We start from the raw sequence: 19,818 nt of genomic DNA, 5'->3' as shown, positions 1-19,818 counted from the left end.
GAATAATAATACAGCGAATATTATGCAGGCTTTAAACATCAAAAAAGAGTTCAACTTCTGACTTCCGATGATGGTGTTGAAGCAGGTCACTGCTGGTTTACATTTGATTTTCATGTGGGAACTCTGGAAGTCTGCCTTAGTGATTTTTTATGTGGCTAAATTTAGCTAATGACAAGCTATTCGAAGTATGGCAAAATGGAACTTTAAAACAGTATCTTGTCAGCAACCAAGTGGACCTGTTTCACGTAAAGCCCACGCATTCATCTGCCTGTCCTTCATTCTGTCTGTCCACACGGGCATCATTCATTCGTGGAACTGAGTGCCCACTGTCGAGCTGACAAGCCCATAACCTCCCTGTTCCTAGTCACACATTAATTCTTCAACAAGTTCCTTTTGATAGATTGTGACTAAGCTTAGCTGCTATTTCCAATTGCTTCCCCAAACGTACTTCTCACTGTTCTCCCATCACACCCTTCAGCCCATCCATGCGGGGTTCCTTTGCTTTTCCCACCTTACACCAAACTCCCTATTTTTACTCCCACTTTTACCTCCTCTCCAAGACAAAACAAACAAACAAAACTAGCATTTTAAAACTTAGTTGTAATCTTTCTTCCTTCATGAAAATTTCTCCAACAGCCACTTCCACGGTCCTGTGTGTTCTGGATATTTTAAAATATTGGCTATAAGCTTGAGCACATCAGGATATGCTGTTTTGCTGTATGCAGATGGAGGCAGTGGCCGGAATGAATGAACGGCAACAATTGCTGGCAACCGGCAGAAGCTGAGAGACAGGGAACGGGCTCTTCTCCAGAGCCTCCAGGAGCCAGGCCTTTGAATACCTCGAATGTGGGCTTCTGGGAGACCATGTGTTTCTGTTATAAGCAGCCCAGTCTCTGGCAGTTTTTACGGCTGCCCCTGGATGCTCATCTACACCTGTCTGACAAGGTCAAGCTCCAAGGAAGGGATTCTCTGCATATCTACATTGTTTGCAGATTTTACGATAATCATTTATTCTTGCGTGGCTGATCATTGTTAGCCAATATAAATAAAATAATAAAGAAATGACCCACATTTTATGTTGGGAGTTTGATCTGCCATTTATCAAGTATGGAATCTTGAACAAGGGGTTGAACATCTGAATGTCTCCATCACTTCATCTGTAAAGCGGGGGTGCTCACACCCACCGGCTCCCCTCCCATGTTGGTGCCAGACTCTCCCTGGACCCCTGTTCTCTTACCAGCCACATCCATTCTCCCCCCAGAGGCGCTAGTGACTGTGCGTGACTTTCCATTCCCACCACGTTTGTCTCTAACCCCAGCAGCAGATCAGTGTAAGCAGAACACAGCTGAGTGCTCCTCACCACCCACCAGATCAGGTGCAAACTTCCAAGCCTCACTGGATCTCCTCCACATTCTGAGCTCCACCTGACTTCCCATCGCTATCCTTCCCCACCCGCCTCCCTGGTAGAGAAAAGCTGAGTGTGTGATGCTGTCTGAATGCTGAGCACGGCCTTTTGCGGCCAGTCCACTGCATACGCTGCCCCTATCGGAGACCTCCACCTTAACCCTTTCCAGCCTGGAGGCTCCTCCCAGGTCCCCACAACAGAAGTGACTTCCCTTGCCCTTGAATTCCTGTAGCACAAGCCCTACTGCCCCCCATTAAAACGGCAAAGTCCTTTTGTGGAAAATAACTTTATTCATGATTGTGTTTATCACAGTATCTTATGGAGAAGAGATGATCAATAAATATTTGCCGAATAAATGAATAGCAGTTACAAAACACTTGATTTATATGGAATTAATGTTGGTTCTCAAAGTGAAAAATTACAAACAGCACTGATATTCAGCCAGTATACAAGTCTGGTCACAGCAGTTGTAAAATACTGAAATACCCCCTGCCACTGACCTTTGGCCCCCAGATGCCTCCCACTGCCACTGCTCTCCCCACTGGGAACCCCTGAAGTTCGCACAGGCTCATAACTAAAGGGCTAATGTCTTGCACAGCAGCGAGCACCCAGGACCGAGCAGCCACATGGCCGGGTCCGCTGGTGAAAGCATCCATTCTGACTGATCAGGATCTGAGGGGCCTCATTGTTAAATATTTTGATAATATCCCTAATTATAAATAAGGCTCAGTTATATAGTTTGAAAACAATGCTTCTCCTCATTGCAAAATCTCTTAGAAGACTCTGTAGATCCAGGAACGGAAATGGAAAATGACAGCATGTCAATCTCTGAAGGTTTTGGGCATACCCATTAGCACTCCATCTTCATGTAAACCAGAAGATATGCAGTTTCCTGCCTAGAGAGAAGAAAAGACACATCAGCACAGCGGCATGAAATCTTCATCAGAAAACAATGCTTCATTAATCCATGACAGGACAAGCGTCAGCAAACTTCCAGGTAGCTGGATTAAGCCTTCATCTATCCATCACCTCGGAGAGGAACAAAATAGGTGTGGCCTGGGAAGATAAGCACTACGTTTCTATTAGTTAATATCTAAAGCGGAGGTTAACAAGCTATGGGCACACAAGCCAAATCCAGCCCTCTTGGGGTTTTTTAAATCTACTTTCAACTTTTTAGATTCAGCTGAGCACATGTGCAGGTTTGTCATGTGGATATGAGCATACTCCCCAACAGTTAGTCTTTCACCCCTCCTCTCCCTCCCCATCCAGCAGTTCCCAGTTGTTGCCATCTTTAAGTCAATGAGTCCCCATGTTTAGCTCCCATTTATAAGAGAGAATATGCATTATGTTTTGTTTGTTTGTTTTAAATGGAGTCTTGCCCTGTAGCCCAGGCTAGAGTGCAGTGGCACAATCTTGGCTCACTGCAACCTCTGCCTCCCAGGTTCAAACGATTCTCCCTCCTCAGCCTCCCAAGTAGCTAGGACTACAGGTGCCCACCACCACGCCCAGCTTTTTGTATTTTTAGTAGAGACAGGGTTTCACCGTGTTAGCCAGGATGGTCTCAATCTCCTGACCTCACGATCTGCCCGCCTCAGTCTCCCAAAGTGCAGGGATTACAGGCGTGAGCCACCATGCCCAGCCTTTTGTTTATTTTTTGATGAGACCGGTTCTTGCTCTGTCACCAGGCTGGAGCGCAGTGGCACAATAATAGCTCACCACAGCCTCGTGCTCCTGGGCTCAACTGACCCTCCTGCCTCAGTTTTAGCTTCCTGAGTAGCTAGGACTACGGGTGTGTACCACCATGCCTAGCTATAATAATTTTTAATTTTTTGTAGAGATGGAGTCTTGCTTTGTTGCCCAGGCTGGTCTTGAACTCCTGGCTTAAAGTGATCCTCCTGCCTCGGCCTCCCAAAGTGCTGGGATTAAAGGTGTGAGATCACACCCAGTCTCCAAGCCTCTTTTTGCAAGTAAATGTAATTGGACCCCAGCCATGCTCATCTGCTCATGTACTGTCTACGGCTGCTTTTGCTCTATAGGGCAGAGTTAAGTGGTTATAACAGACACTGTACAGACCACAAAGTCTGAAGTACTTTCTCTCCAGCCCTTTACAGAGAAAGTCTGCCAATCTCTAATCTCAATAACAGGGAAATCAATGACAACCACAAAGTGACAAAGATTGGGTGTCTAAGATGGATGCTCAGAATAAACGAGAGAGAAAGATGCAAAGTAGGAGGAGGATTTCAAACGCAAGCTTCACCTAATCCGTTATTTGTCAAATGACCAGGCCTATCTCTGTAGCTGAAAATCACCTCAAATAGCATCTCTGATATACAGTCTCAAAGCTCAGCCAAGAAATTTACAAAGTCTCTCTGCTTTAACTTCATCCACCTTTTTTCTCTCCAGCTTCTCCTCGGTAGTTAATGATTATAAAAATATTTATTGGCTCACACCTGTAATCCCAGCACTTTGGGAGGCCGAGGTGGGCGGATTACGAGGTCAGGAGATCGAGACCATCCTGGTTAACACGGTGAAACCCCGTCTCTACTAAAAATATAAAAAAATTAGCCAGGAGTGGTGGCAGGCGCTTGTAGTCCCAGCTACTCGGGAGGCTGAGGCAGGAGAATGGCGTGAACCCACGAGGCGGAGCTTGCAATGAGCTGGGATCCCACTACTGCACTCCAGCCTGGGTGACAGAGCAAGAATCCATCTCAAAAAAAAAAAAAAAAAAACAGTGTGATGGCCAGGCGCGGTGTTCATGCCTATAATCCAAGCACTTTGGGAGGCTGAAATGGATGGATGGCTTGAGCCTAGTAGTTTGAGACAAGCCTGGCAACACAGCGAGACCTCATCTCTACAAACATTTTTTTAAAATATGCCAGGGATGGTGGTGCATGCCTGTAGTCCCAGCTATTCAGGAGGCTGAGGTGGGAGGATCACCTGTGCCCAGGAGTTCAAGGCTGCAGTGAGCTATGATCACACCACAGTGCTCCAGCCTGGACAACAAAGCAAGACTCCATCTCTAAAAATAAAATTAAAAAAAAAAGATCTTTGCTGTAAAAGAGGTATGCTCAAATGCAATAAAAGCATATAAGAAGGCCGGGTGTGGTGGCTCATGCCTGTAATCCCAGCACTTTGGGAGGCTGAGGCAGGCAGATCATGAGGTCAAGAGACTGAGACCATCCTGGCCAACGTGGCGAAACACTGTCTCTACTAAAAATACAAAAAACAATTAGCTGGGCCTGATGGCACACACCTGTAGTCCCAGCTACTCAGGAGGCTGAGTCAGGAGAATCGCTTGAACCTGGGAGGCGGAGGTTGCAGTGAGCGAAGATTGTGCCACTGCACTCCAGCCCGGCAACAGAGCGAGACTCCGTCAAAAAAAAAAAAAAAAAAAAAAGAAAGAAAACCATACAAGAAGCCCCTACGAATCTGGGTGAATCAGCAAAGGCTTCACAGGATAGGAAAAGGCCATGAGTATGAAAACATGAGTGGGGAGTTGGCCTAGATGGTAAACGAGGAGGACAATACGGCCGGGAACTGCATGTGCACAGCAAACGGGAGATGGAGGGCACGGCTGATTGGCAGCTACCTGTACTTTAATATTCCTGGAGTGTGACGTGTGAGGCAAGCATGGGGTGGTGGGGTGAGTGCTGGAGATGAGGCGGACAGTGAGCCAGCCATCAGCATGTTAGTAACAGGGGAATCCACGGGCATTTCCTGCAGCTCCAAGGACCCTATGTGAGCTCATCAGACTCCCATTACCCAAATCCGTTTCTTACCAGTGGTAGTTAGGATTTCCATAGGTACACTGGATGTCTTCCCAGGACACCTGGAAGCCAGAAACAAATGAGGTCAAGCAGCCAGCTGACACAAGCACCCACAGAGGACAGGATGCTATGGTGTGCCCCTCATCCTCCAGACAAGCCCACCCCTAGCAACTCCCAAGAGCCTGGAGCAACAGCAGGAGGATGTCTTGTGCAATGAAGTATTTTTAGCGCCCTTGTCCCTGTGTTTAAACTTGGTCATGCTTATCCCAGAGGCCTAACTTACATATTTCTAACTCTCCTTGCTCTCTAGACATTTCCCACAAAGCAGAAAGCTGCAGAGCATGAGCCTAGAGCACCAAAAACTTAGAAGTGGAGGGAAGTGAATTGAACCCTTACAGAGGTGCAAACCACATGGGGACTTCAGACCGAAAAAGGCTTGAACCCTCATCAAAGGCCTCACACCCAGACAGCAGGACCACAGTGTGTCTTGATCTCGGAGACCCATGCAGCCCTGAGCCCAGCATTTGCTAGAGGTGGCCAATCCAGGGCAGGAGGCAATTGTGGACGATGTTTCTTACCAAGCAAATATTGGAGTCATTGAAGCAGAACCATTTTCCATCCACAGCATTCCGGATGTAGACACAGTAATGACCGGAGTCTGCCATTCCCACGTGCGCAATCACAGCAAAAAGCTCAAACTGCCCTCCAGGCTGGAAAGAAACAGGCACGAGACAGTTCACCCACCACCACAAACACGACTGCCTCACACACTTATACCTGCCCACCCTAGGTCCGACTCTGGGACTTTAGAATATTAGAAAACAGTCCCGACCCACGGCCAGTGGGCACCCTCCAGGAGGGGCTTTCCTGAGTGTGGATCCTGTACTGCGAAGGCTCAGCAGCTTGACAGGCAGAGCACACAAGAGATGGAAGGCAGGAGGTCACGAGAGAGGCCCCTAAAGCCAAGGCAAGATTGGAACTTCCCCCTGGGAGGGGTGGGGATCATCAGAACACAGTTCTGTTTCTCCACAAGCTCAGGAATGACCCTAACCTGAGCCACTATACCCAGCCAAAAAAGTCTTTTGTAGAGGGAGGGGAGACAGAGGGCAAGGGCGGCACACGTAAAGCTGAGTCACCCCCAGTGGAGGCTGAAATTATCCCTATTTCCATTTGCAGACTTTGTGCAGAACTTTACAAAATGCAGGGCAATATCTGTATCTAAATATTAGTTTACAAGAAATAAAAAGGTTACAGGAACATGTTAAATGATACCAACCAGCCAGTGCTGGCATTTGAAAAAAATATTCAACCAAATCAACTGCAAGGAAAAGAAAATGAGCGGAAATCTAAAAGGAACTTAAGAAAGAAACTTAACCAAATGCAAGTGTAGGCGTTGTTTGGATCTAGCGTCAAACAAAACACATAGATTATACAACAGTCAGGAAGTCTGAACGTTGACCAGATATTTGATGCTATTAAGGAATTGCAAGATGGAGATGATTATCTTTTGAGTGCCTTTATTCTTTAGGGATACATAATGAAGTGTTTATAAATGAAATAGTATGATTTGCTTCAAAAAAATCCAGTACAGGGTTGGGTGAAACAAGAGGGTGGGTTATAGGAAAAGCAAGACCTGCCATGAGTTTTGGTAACTGTTATAGCCGAGGATTCACTGTCTAACTCTTCCTTCACTACACACTTTGGTATCTATTTGTAATGTTCCATAACAAAGTCTTTGTTGTTGTTGTTGCAAAGGTTGAGTCTTGCTTTGTGGTCCAGCTGGGCTCGACTCCTGGACTCCAGCAATCCTCTTGGCCTCCCAAAGAGCTGGGATTACAGGCGTGACCCACTGCATCCAGCCAAAAAAGTCTTTTTTAAGTGAAAAACAATTTTAAATATACTTCATCGGGCAGAATCTGCAGGTAGAAATAAAAAGAACTAGAAGGAAAGAAAAAGAGAATCCTATGAAATGTATACGGCCTAAGTAGCTAAAGAAATCATATAATAGGAGCTATTGTAACGTATTATCAGGCCTTAATTTTCTAATTATTATTTGGCATAAATAGCCAAACAGACCAATAAAACAGAAGAGACACTCCAAAAATAGACCTGTACATATGGGAATACAAAATTTGCTATGTAGCATTTCAAATCTATGGAAAAAAGATATTTGTCTTTTTTTTTTTTTTTTTTTTTTTTTTTTTTAGTTTTTCTTGTTTTGTTTTTAGAGACAGTGTCTTGCGCTGTCACCCAGGCTGGAGTACAATGATAGATCATAGCTCACTGCAGCCTCAAACTCCTGGGCTCAAGTGATCCTCCCACTCAGCCTCCCAAGTAGCTGGGAATAAAGGTTTGTGCTACCACACCCAGCCAATTTTTTTCTTTTCTTTTTTTTTTTTTTTTTTTTTGAGAGACGGGGGTCTCATTATGTTGCCGAAGCTGGTCTCGAACTCCTGGGCTCAAGCAATCCTCCTGCCTCAGCCTTTCGAGGTATGGGATCACAGGCATGAGCCACATCACCTGGCCTTGTGTCTCTTTTTTTCTCAGAATCTCTCAATGAGTTATTATCTCAGGACAAGTAAATTAAACTTTACTCTGATTAAATGTGGTCCAGTCAACTGGCTACTTTATGATTATTCTCAAAGTGGGCACACGCCATCTGAAGAAGAAAGTTTGGTTGGTACTAAGAACCCACAATGACATGTTTGCCTATGCATTTCTATGTATTCCACGTTACTTCCAAAGGAGCCTACTGAATTCTGGATTCTGTCCCTCAGTGCTGTGAGGCATATGAACACAAATCCAATATTCAGAAAGAAGAAAGTCTTTTGAGGCTGGGGACAGTCTCTGAGGAACAGGTGGCTCCTAGCAGACTGGGAGTGAAGGAAGGGAAAACGGAAAGGACGTGGCATCTGGGGAGAAGCAGGATGGCAAGGAGGTCGGGATCATCCCACCTGCTCCTCAGCATCACAAGACTCTTGCTTCGTTGGAAGGACCTGACTGAAATCCAAGCTCTGGGGGAAGTACAGGGAGTGGCAGATCTTTCTCGTCTGTGAATTCCTGATGGAGAATCGCATGAGGTGGATTGTCAGGGTCTGGGGAAAATGGGTCAGCTTCAAGACCTGAAAAAACAAAATCGCTCTGGAGATAAAGTCCACTTGGAATGAGAGAGTCAGAGAAATGTCAGGGCTAGCAACGTGTTCTTCCCAAAAAGAGGGGAGCAGGGTGACATCACGGAGTTCAAGGCACCTGTTCACTGAATCTGCTGAGCTCCTCTGAGAATAATGCAAAACTTGGCTATTCGACCACCGTGTGGCCCCCCACAACAGGCACAAGGGCACGGGGCTCTGCACAGGTACCAGGACCCAGGGAGCCACCGCGTCTGCTCCAGGGAGCTGGTCTTGCCCCGAGGGAAACGCCCTGCTGGCTGCTCTCAGGCCCCCTCCTGCAGGCCCTCTCAGTGATGCGACCATGAGAAGCCACATCCATGGCTCTGGATATCAGAACCCCAGCGTCCCAGATACTAGCCAGACCCAGATTCCCTTTCTCACCCACTGCCGGGTGTCCTCGGGGGCCTCTGATGATTCTATCAGGAAATCCACAGGGGGCAACCCCAGACTAGTGAAGGACAGATGACCCCTGAACAGCACGGGTTTGGACTGTGTGGGTCCACTTATACACAAATTGTTGTAAATAAATACAGTCTGCCCTCCCCCATAGGCACGAGTTCCACATCTGCAACCAAATGCTCATCAAAAATACAGTATCCCAGATGCACAATCGCATACATGAGGGACTGACTTTTCCTATACGTGGGTTCCACAGGGCCGACTGGGTGTGACTTGAGTGTGTGTGTATTTTGGTAAAAGCAGGGGTCCTGGAACAAATCCCCCATATGCACCGAGGGATTTAGGGAATGAGTACCTGTTTCCTATGGGTCTTCTTCCCACAGTTCTCACAGAAGCACTTGCTTTTTCTTGATAACTCCCTGGGCTGGAAGAAGCAATGCAGGGCGTCCTCCTGTCCCACCCAAGAGAACAGGGAAAAAGCAGCGTTGGTATTTCCCACCTTGAGTACTATATTCATCTGTTCTCACACTGCTGTGAGACAATAGCTGAGACTGGGTAATTTATAAGAAAAGAAATTTGATTGGCTCATGGTTCTGCAGGCTGACCGGAAGCATGGCAGCAGGAAGCTCCCAATCATGGCGGAAGGCCAAGCAGGAGCAGGTGTCTTACCTGGGAGGAGTAGGTGCGAGAGACCAAGTTGGGAGCTGGAGTGCAGGGGCGCGATCTCGGCTCACCGCAACCTCCGCCTCCCGGGGTCAAGCGATTCTCCTGCCTCAGCCTCCTAAGTAGCTGGGACTATAGGCTGTGCCACCACACCCAGCTAATTTTTTATGTTTTTAGTAGAGACAGGGTTTTACCATGTTGGCCAGGCTGGTCTCAAACTCCTGACCTCAGGTGATCCGCCCACCTCAGCCTCCCAAAGTGCTGGGATTATGGGCGTGAGTCACCACACCCAGCCCGGCTCCACACTTTTAAACAACCAGATCTCATGAGAACTCACTGTCACAAAGACAGTACCACGGGGGATGGTGCCAAACCATTCACGAGAAACCCTCCCGCATGATCCAATCTCCTTCTACCAGGCTTTACCTCCAACACTGGGGATTACAACTCAACAGGAGATTTTCGGGCAGGGACACAGACCCGAACTGTATCAGGTACAGCCTCCCCACACTTTGCAGCTGAGGGTTTCAGCTTTTCTCCTGGTTCTCCTCATATCCCCCTTAATGCCTGGCCTGGTGTGGTCCACCTGGCAGGATCTCAAAGGGCACCTACTGACGGGAGGAACAAAACAGGAGGGGGCTCCTATTAAGGGAGCAGGATGAGGGAAGGGAGGTAGGAGGGAAAACATTTTTGCCGAAACAAAGGAGAAATTGGCCAGAGCCATGAAAATAAGTGACTTTTCCGAAGCCAGAGATAGATCAAAGAGGGGAGGGGGAATTGGCCACACTGTGCTGTGTGGTGCGATGCTTTGAGGGTTTGTCCTCCCCAAAACCCGGGTTAAAACTGAATTCCCAATGTGGCTGTATGGAAAGGCAGGGACTTTGAGAGATAATTGAGGAGGGCAAGGTGGCTCATGCCTGTAATCCCAGGGAGGCTGAGGCAGGTGGATCACTTGAAGTCAGGAGTTTCAGACCAGCCTGGCCAACGTTGTGAAACCCCATCTCTACTAAAAATACAGAAATTAGCTGGGCATGGTGGTGGGCACCTGTAATCCCAGCTACTTGGGAGGCTGAGGCAGGAGAATCGCTTAACACCAGAGGCGGAGGTTGCAGTGAGCTGAGTTTGCGCCACTGCACTTCAGCCTGAGCGACAGAGGAAGACTCTGTCTCCAAAAAAAAAAGGTGTGGTGGGGGTGGGGGGAGTTATTGCATCATGAGGGCACAGCCCTCATAAATGAATTAATCCACTCATAGATTAATGGGTTAATGGGTTAATGGGTTATCCTGGGAGTGGGACTGGTGGCTTCATACGAAGAGGAAAAGAGAATTGAGCTGGCACATTAGCACGGTCAGCCCCCTCGCCATGTGATGCCCTGCACTGCCTCGCCTCAGGACTCTGAGAGTCCCCACCAGCAAGCAGGCCCTCACCAGGAGCAGCCCCTCAACCTTGACTTCCCAGCCTCCAGAACTGTAAGAAATAAATTACCTGGTCTCAGATATTGAGTTATAACAACAGAAAATGGACTAACACATACAGGGGCAGCAAATACCAAGAGAATCCCCTTACCAGTGTCTTCAGGGGCTTTGAGTCCACATCAAAAAGAGAAAGTGGGAGGGTGAGCATGCTGCTGTTTCTGCTACTCTCCATGGCACAGTCAAGGCAAATCAAGGAGTCCTTCATCCGGATCATATACAGGGCCTGCAGCCTCTCCACCTGCAAGAGGGGGAGCAGAGAGGTGAGATGGGAACACCACCATAAGCCAGGTCAGGCCAACTGCCAGAAGGTGAAGCCAAGAGACAGAAGCTCCTCACAAAGGTGCAAAATAATACCAGTAACAATATTATGAGACTGTGATAAGTGTTTTATGTGGATTCTTTTTTTTTTTTTTTTTTTTTTGAGATGGAGTCTTGCTCTGTCGCCCAGGCTGGAGTGCAGTGGCAAGATCTCAGCTCACTGCAAGCTCCGCCTCCCGGCTTCACGCCATTCTCCTGCCTCAGCCTCCCGAGTAGCTGGGACTACAGGCGCCCACCACCACGCCCAGCTAATTTTTTTGTATTTTTAGTAGAGACGGGGTTTCACCGTGTTAGCCAGGATGGTCTCGATCTCCTGACCTCGTGATCTGCCCGCCTCGGCCTCCCAAAGTGCTGGGATCACAGGGGATTAACTCTTTTATTTCTCTGCACACTACAGGAACAACAGCTGAATGAGGGAAATGAGCAGCATCTTAAGCTTCCGAGTGCTCTTGTTCTAGGTTCTTACCAAGTGCACATCAGTGATCTGGTCCTTCATCAGGTTCCAGAGTTTGAGGTACAGTTGAGCAGCATCATGTTGGACAAACACTGGCCACAGAGAAAAGGAACAGCCAATTAGTGAGGTCTTCAGAGTTGTTTCTCATGCCCTGGTACTTAGACACACATGAACACTCATCACTTTGTCTCTTCCTAGCCCTCCACCCCACTGCAAGGCTAAGTTGGCACTACAGAAGAAGTGATCAATAAATGAACGGTAAGTTTGCTATTGATTTTTGAGAACGCCTCTTAAAACTTAAGCTCCAGTGCCAGGTGTAGTGGCTCATGCCTATAATCTTAACACTTCGGGAGGCCAAGGTGAGAGGATCGCTTGAACTCAGGAGTTTGAGACCAGCCTGGGCAACATAGCAAGACTCTATCTCTATAAAAAATTTAAAAAATTAGTTGAGGGTAGTGGTGCATGCCTGTAGTCAGAGCTACTCGGGAGGCTGAAGCAGGAGGATCACTTGAGCCCAGGATGTTGAGGCTACGGTGAGCTGTGATGTCACCACTGCACTCAGCCTGGGGAATGAGATGTCCACAGGGACTTTGAAAAGCACTGATACATTCCTGATGATCTAGAAGGCCAGGCGCATGCCCAAGTAAGACCTGAGAGGGCTCCGATCCCTCCCCTCTGGCTGACCACAAGGCCACATGCAAGAAAGCAATGAAGGCGAATACAGAATCACGAACTGCCCAGTAACAATAAAACAGCAACAACAACAAACCCTGCTGTGGGGACCTCTGATGTCCAGTGTTGCCACCTTACATTATCTAAAATGTTCATTTTCCAACAAAAGAGACAAGACATACGATGAAACAGAAAAGCATGGCCACACACAGGAAAACAGCAATCAGTAGAACCTTTCACTGAGAAGCCCTAGATGTTGGCCTTACTAAACAAAGACTTTAGCTGTTATAATATGTTCAAAGAAATAAAGAAAACCATGTCAAGGAAGTAAAAGAAACTATAAAAATGCTGCCTCACCAAATAAAAAGTATCAATAAAGAAAAAACTATAAAAAAAGAACCAAGCAGAAACTCTTGAGTTGAGGAGAACAGTAACTGAAATGAAAAATGTACTAGAGGAGGTCAATAGCAGATTAGAGCTGGCAAAAGAAAGAATCCATAAATCTGGAGCTAGGTTGATTGAGGTTCTCCAGACTGAGGACGGAAGGAAAGCTGAACACAGTACCCATGCAGCCGAAAAGCTGATGAGCTGCTCACCGCATGTAGAGTTCAACTAACTCTGATACAAAAAAAAAATGTGATACAAAAGGTTTTATATACAAACGTGAATTTATTCTGAAGCCAGCCTGGGGGAAGGAGCAAGACACATCCTGCCTTTTAATGTGCCATTTCTCCTTTGGAGGAGAGAGGGGCATTTTCATAAGGTGTGTTGTGGGGGTGGGGGGAGTGAGCAATGGCGGTTTTCTACCGGGCAGTTATCAAGTTCCCAGCAGCTGAGTTGGCGCCTTTCTGGGCAGAAGTAAATTATAAAAGTGGCCAAGTGGGCATGCTTTCTCCATGCCTTCCTAGTGGGTGAAAGACAAACCCCTAGAGGGTGGAAGTTTCGAAGCCACCCCCTGGCAGGGAGAGTTCCCTGGTGGGTATGCTTTGGGCTGCAAATCTACTGCCAAGTCTCAGGAAAGATCAGCTGGAAGAACTTGCCCTGTTCTCAATCAAACCTCCATCAGCCTACCTCCATTTACGGATTCTTCCTTTTGCCCAGCAGGGAATGTCTGGAGAGGGGTAGGCGAAAGGTGATATTTGCATTTCTAAAGGGCTAACAGGAAACAGGAAACAAGGCCAGCCGCAGTGAGGGGTGAGGGATGGGAAGAGGAAAAGTGAAAAGAAAATAATAAGAAAACTAATGAAACGATCTCTTAGAAAATGGGAGTACTCAGTTACACCCAGGTGGGTTCACTAGTGAACGATGGGTTCTACCAAACATTTATGGGAAAAATTATACCAATTCCCTACAACCTCTTCCAGAAGACAAAAGCAGAGAGAACACTTCCTAACTCATTCTCTGACGCATTATCCTAACACCAAAACCAGACAAACATTGTAAGAAAAAAACCTAAAAACCAGTATCTCCTGTGAACATAAATGCAAAATTCCTCAACAAAATATTAGTGAATCAAATTCAACTATGTATAAAAAGAATCACAGAGGGTGACATAAGCGAGATGGTAGAGGAGGAGGCTCCTGGTGCTCCCTTCTCCCATGGACACACGGTAAAACTCTCATCTACACACAGATCAACTCCCTCTGAAAAAGAAACCCAGAAACTAGCTGAGAGAGGCCTGCACTGGGGGCAATGGGGAGAATACCCACATCGCAATGGGTTGGAAAAGCTGAGACACACTCGCTCCACAAGCCCCACCCTAGACACAGTACCTTACTGTGAGGAAGGAATCCCTACTCCCAGCTGTCTCCTGGAGAGGGGAGGGTTTGGACCACACATAGGCAGCCCCAGCTTTTGCAGTTCCCACTAACCCTAGTGGCTGCTAGGTCACCTAGCTCTGGGAGCAGACATGGGTCAGCAGTTATGAATCCTCTGCGACCACAGAGGGCAAAGAGGCAGTTTTAAATGGGCACGTGATCACTTCCAGTAGCTGTGCTCCTGTGCTCAGCACAGAGCAAACCGGCAGAAATGCCAGGCTCCTAGTTTCTCCCTGGAAGGATATGTCTGTGGGCTCTCCTAGCTGTTGCCCGAGGGATGGGCTTCTATTAATAACTGGCCTGCACCTGGAGCCAATGAGGCAGGTAAACAATAGATTTCCAGGAGTCAGGACAGGCCTGTGGGCAATTCCCATGCCTTCTCCCACCCCCTGCTCTACGATAAATCAGGTCTCTAACTTCACACATTGAGTACACAACATTTACCCCTCTCAAATGAAGGTCTAGCTCCTCAGTCACCGAGCTTTGGGAGCTGACAAGGCTCTGTATTTGTGAGTCCCACAGGGGCACAGACACCAAAGAACATCCCCCCCAGGCCCAGTGCAGCGTGAACAGGCAAAAAGGCCCGGCTCCCACTTTCTCCCTAGAAGGAGTTTGTCTGCACAGTGCAGCTGCTGCCCTGGGGTTTCCATGCATCTAGGAGCTGACAGACCAGGAAACCACTGCTCCTCTGAGACCCTGAACAGGCAAGTGAGCACCTCCACAGCTGCTCCCATTGGTTTGCTCGACAGATAGCGTCAAGCTTCCAACTAACCTGTCTGTCTCTAAGCAGAGAGCAGCCAGCATTCACTAGGCCCCTGGGGGTGACAAAGAGTAAAACAATGCATGAAAGAGTGTGCAGTTTAAACACAAGTGCAGGCACTTGCCACAGATCCTCTGTCCAGCATTTTGCAGAGCAAGTGGCGGATAAACTCACGCTCCCAGCTTTTCCCTGAGGATAGAATAAACTGGAACACACATTTAATGCCCCAACGTCTCCAGCTGCACCTCAAGGGGCTGGTTTCTATTTCCCCTGTCTGGGCCACTGACAGGACTTGACACACTCTAATCTCCTGAGGGCCGCTAAGAACATAGATGACAGTTTGGACAACACAAAGGGTCAAGAGGCGCTCCAAGTGTCTGGCAGGGCTAATTGGTAAGTTCGTCTCTTATACAAGGCCAGTGGGACAAGACTAGGAGAGGTATTTTTCTTTTTTTCTTTTTTTTTTTTTTTTGAGACGGAGTCTCACTCTGTCGCCCAGGCTGGAGTGCAGTGGTGCGATCTCGGCTCACTGCAAGCTCCGCCTCCTGGGTTCACGCCATTCTCCCGCCTCAGCCTCCCGAGTAGCTGGGACTACAGGCGCCCGCCACCACACCCGGCTAATTTTTTGTATTTTTAGTAGAGACGGGGTTTCACCATGTTAGCCAGGATGGTCTCCATCTCCTGACCTCGTGATCTGCCCGCCTCGGCCTCCCAAAGTGCTGGGATTACAGGCGTGAGCCACCGCGCCCGGCCTGGGAGAGGTATTTTTCTTAACTAAAGTACAGAAAATAACAGAGAATCAAGAACAATGAAGAACAGAGAAATATGTTCCAAGCAAAAGAACAAGATAAATCTCCAGAAAATGCCCCCAGTGAAATGAAGATAAGTGACTTACCTTACAGACAATTCAAAATAATGATCATGAAGATGCTTACCATGTCTAGGACAGCAATGCATGAACAAAGTAAGAATTTCAGCAAAGAGACAGAAAAAGTTCAAAAGAAATAATAGAGCTGAAGAATACAATAACTGAAATAAGAGCTCAAAAGGGAAGCTCAACAGACTAAATCAAGCAGAAGAAAGGATTAACAAACTAGAAGATAGGTCACTGGAAATCATTCAGAGGAGCAAAAATGAAAAAGAATGAAAAAGAGTGAAGATATCTTAAGAGAGTTAGGGGACATCAAGCAGACCAAAATAGGCATTATCAGAGTCCCAGAAGGAGGAGAGTGAGAAGAGACAGAAAGCTTATCCAAAGAAATAACAGTCACGAGTTGGAGATCAACATTTCAGTCAATGGCAGACCACATTACCATAGTGGCCATAGCATGCAGCCTAGCTGTGTAGTAGGCTGTCCCATTTAAGTTTGTGTAAGTCCACTCCATGATGTCCACACAATGACAAATTCACCTTCTGATGCATTTTCAGAACATATCTCTGTTGGTAAGCAACACATACCTATAATGACTGAAAACTTCCCAACCCAGGGAAGGAAATAGAAATCCACATCCAGGAAGCCCAAAGGACACCAATAAGACTGATCTAAAGCAACCCACATCAAGACACATCGTCATCAATTTCAAAAGTTAAAGACAATTCTCAAAGCAGCAAGAGAAAAGCAATATATTAGACACAAGGGAAAACCTGCAAGTGTGGGATTTCTTTTGGGGGTGATGAAAATGTTATGAAATTAGATTGTGATGATGGAGGCATAACTCTGTGAATACACTACAAACCTTTGAATTGTATGTTTTTAAATGGATGAATTTTACAGTATGTGATGCACATCTCAATATAGCTATCTAAAAAAAAACAACACCTAACCTATTTGTGAATTATTTTGTAGAACACGTTTTCTCTTTTTTATTCCTTTATTCTGTTTTCCTGCAGTTCCCTAACTGTGGTGGAATAAGCTTGGAGGAGATGCCTTCACTTACTCTACTGAGAGGCAGAAAAAGGGTAGGTACGGAAGTAAATGTCCATAAATAATATCAATTCTGCACCTCCAAAGATGTGTGCCTCTTACGCAAATGTCTCTATTATCTGAGGGGTCCAGGCTACCTAACTTCCTTCTTGTTGCTTCACTGCCCATTAGTTCCTCTCTTCACTCTCTCTCTAAGCTTCCCACCCCCTTTGGATCAGCAGCCAGGAGCCCAGTGGGAGGGTATCTTACGGGGCACATTGTACTTCTGCAGGCAGTAGGCCAGCTCCAGGGGCCGCACTGCTTTCTGCCGGCTGTCCTGCATCTTCTCCAGCAGCAGAAGCATCTGGAAAGGGACGCTTCTCCTCTGCTCATCAGCTCCCCTGGGCACCGTGATCCTGCCACACAAGAACAGCCAGAAACCTCCTTACATGTAGTTCTCAAAGCTAGGTGCACACTGGAATCACTTGGGAGAAATTGCAAATCTTCATATCCAGGCCACTCCCATACAAATTAAACCAGAATTCTGGGTCAGGGGGTGCGGGGCACGGGCAGTTACCAGAATTTTTCAGTTCCTCAGATTATTTCAATGTGTGGTCAAGGTTGAGCAGCACCATATGAGTGAATCTGCTCTACAGGGGACCCTCTAGAGAGGGGGATCAGCACGACTGCTGCCTTGGCCCCTCTGCACCCTGCCCAGCAATCATGCGAGGCTTCATCTTAAAAAAAAAAAAAAAAAAGTACCGATACCTGGGCCGCACCCCAGACCAACCTAAGAAGTTTTTGAAATAATGTGTAGGCCAGAATATGCAGAAGCCAGTCTTTCCTCTGCCAGCTTTTGAGAGAAGGTCTCAAAAAGTCCAAGTCACTGTGAATAACGGAATATATTAAAAATGAAATAATACAGGCTGGGTGCAGTGGCTCACGCCTGTAATCCCAGCACTTTGGGAGGCTGAGGTGGGCGGATCACGAGGTCAGGAGATCGAGACCATCCTGGCTAACATGGTGAAACCCCGTCTCTATTAAAAATACAAAAAAAATTAGCCAGGCATGGTGGCGGGCTAGTCCCAGCTACTCGGGAGGCTGAAGCAGGAGAATCGCTTGAACCCGGGAGGCAGAGCTTGCAGTGAGCCAAGATCGCACCACTGCACTCCAGCCTGGGCAACAGAGCGAGACTCCATCTCAAAAAAAAGAAAAAAGAAATAATACAAACGCTTATCAGCCTGAAGAACAGTCTTACCTCTTCAATATCCTGGCGAAGTCCACATTCATTACAAATACCTGAATCAAGGAGTTAAGGCAGCAGGTCTGTCCAATGTTGTGTAAACCAACCAGGCCTATAAGGGGAAGAGAAAAAAAAAGCTGAAGGCAAGGCCTAGGTAAAGAAGTTGACAAGGCTGGGCATGGTGGCTCACGCCTGTAATTCCAGTACTTTGGGAGGCTGAGGTGGGCGGATCACCTGAGGTCGAGAGTTCAAGACCAGCCTGGCCAACATGGTAAAACCGTGTCTCTACAAAAAAAATCCAAAAATCAGCCAGGCGCGGTGGCTCGCGCCTGTAATCCCAGCACTTTGGGAGGCCAAGGTGGGCAGATCACGAGGTCAGGAGATCGAGACCATCCTGGCTAACACAGTGAAAGCCCGTCTCTACTAAAAATGCAAAAAAAATTAGCTGGGCGTGGTGGTGGGCGCCTGTAGTCTCAGCTACTCAGGAGGCAGGAGAATGGTGTGAACTTGGGAGGTGGAGCTTGTAGTGAGCCAAGATCTCACCACTGCACTCCAGCCTGGGCGACAGAGCGAGCCTCCATCTCAAAAAAAAAAAAAAAAAAAAAAAATCCAAAAATCAGCCGGGTGTCATGACAGGTGCCTGTAATCCCAGCTCCTTGGGAGGCTGAGGCAGAAGAATTGCTTGAACCCAGAAGGCAGAGGTTGCAGTGAGCCAAGATCGCGCCACTGCACTCCAGCCTGGGCAACAAGAGTGGAATTCTGTCTCAAAAAAAAAAAAAAAAAAGTTGACAAAAATCTAACGTTTTTCTTAAAGCTACTAAGGACATGAAGTCCTGTAAAGTCTCTCAACTACGATGTGTTCACTCAGCTTGCAAACAAATCAGAGAGAAGATATCAAACATGAACCTTTAAAAAGCTCTATCACAAGGGCCAAGCACAGTGGCTCACACCTGTAATCCCAGCATTTTGGGAGGCCGAGACGGGAAGACCACCTGAGGTCAGGAGTTCAATACCAGCCTGGCCTACATGGTGAAACCTCATATTTACTAAAAATACAAAAATTAGCCAGGTGTGGTGGTGCACGCCTGTAATCCCAGCTACTCGGGAGGCTGAAGGAGAACTGCTTGAACCTGGCAGGCAGAGGTTGCAGTGAGCCAAGATCGTGCCACTGCACTCCAGCCTAGGTGACACAGCAAAACTCCATCTCACAACAACAACAACAAAAAAGAGTTCGATAACAAGAAAAGTTTTAATATAGTCCATTAGGAAAAGTGAGATGTCACCAAAAGTATATATTACTTACTGCCAAATGAGTAGTATGAGCAATTGTTGGGAGAGAAAAAGAAACATTAGAGAAAGCATAACTGAGAATATGGCTTCCTCTCATTCAAATCGTTCTCCACGGAGCTAAGTCCAAATGTGCATCTGTGGGGCTCAGGGATAAGAGGGACTCCCCAGTTTGTCTATATCGGACTCCAGTGGAGAGGACTCTGCCCAGTCCCCACTACAGGGAGGCAGGAAATAAATCAGAAGGTAACTTTGGGGAAGAATCGCCTAATCCAGTGTCACCCTGAGAGGCTGAAAGGCAGAAGGAACTTACAAGAATACGAGAAAAACAAAAGATAACATTTGTCTGACCCCTACCAACCAACCTCCTCTTTTCCAACCCAACCTTAGGCTCAGCAGACCCCACAAGGTAAGCAATTTAAGAGGGAGGAAGTACCACTAATCTCAGGATTCTTGGGGAAAGGGCTTTGGCTTATGAGACACGA

General features: G+C 47.1%; 2 protein-coding genes across 2 annotated transcripts in view; one reads left to right on the top strand and one right to left on the bottom strand.

Moving 5' to 3' along the window:
• Nucleotides 1–19,818, top strand: part of LOC134739254 (uncharacterized) — a 40,443-nt gene that overhangs the window by 10,193 nt on the left and 10,432 nt on the right. The window lies entirely within an intron of this gene.
• LOC129023463 (ubl carboxyl-terminal hydrolase 18-like) lies at nucleotides 1,676–18,404 on the bottom strand (the record flags this gene model as incomplete). Its single annotated transcript, XM_054470193.2, has 10 exons — nucleotides 1,676–2,301; nucleotides 5,185–5,234; nucleotides 5,751–5,882; nucleotides 8,127–8,294; nucleotides 9,097–9,192; nucleotides 10,971–11,117; nucleotides 11,664–11,743; nucleotides 17,074–17,219; nucleotides 18,062–18,158; nucleotides 18,281–18,404. Coding segments are annotated over 10 exons (1,086 nt in total), but the record flags the coding sequence as incomplete, so codon positions are not given.

This window comes from Pongo pygmaeus, chromosome 23, assembly GCF_028885625.2.
Source record: "Pongo pygmaeus isolate AG05252 chromosome 23, NHGRI_mPonPyg2-v2.0_pri, whole genome shotgun sequence".
Taxonomy (NCBI): Eukaryota; Metazoa; Chordata; class Mammalia; order Primates; family Hominidae; genus Pongo; species Pongo pygmaeus.
Note: the sequence above shows the minus strand (reverse complement) of the source record. Positions and strands in the feature narration are given on the sequence as shown.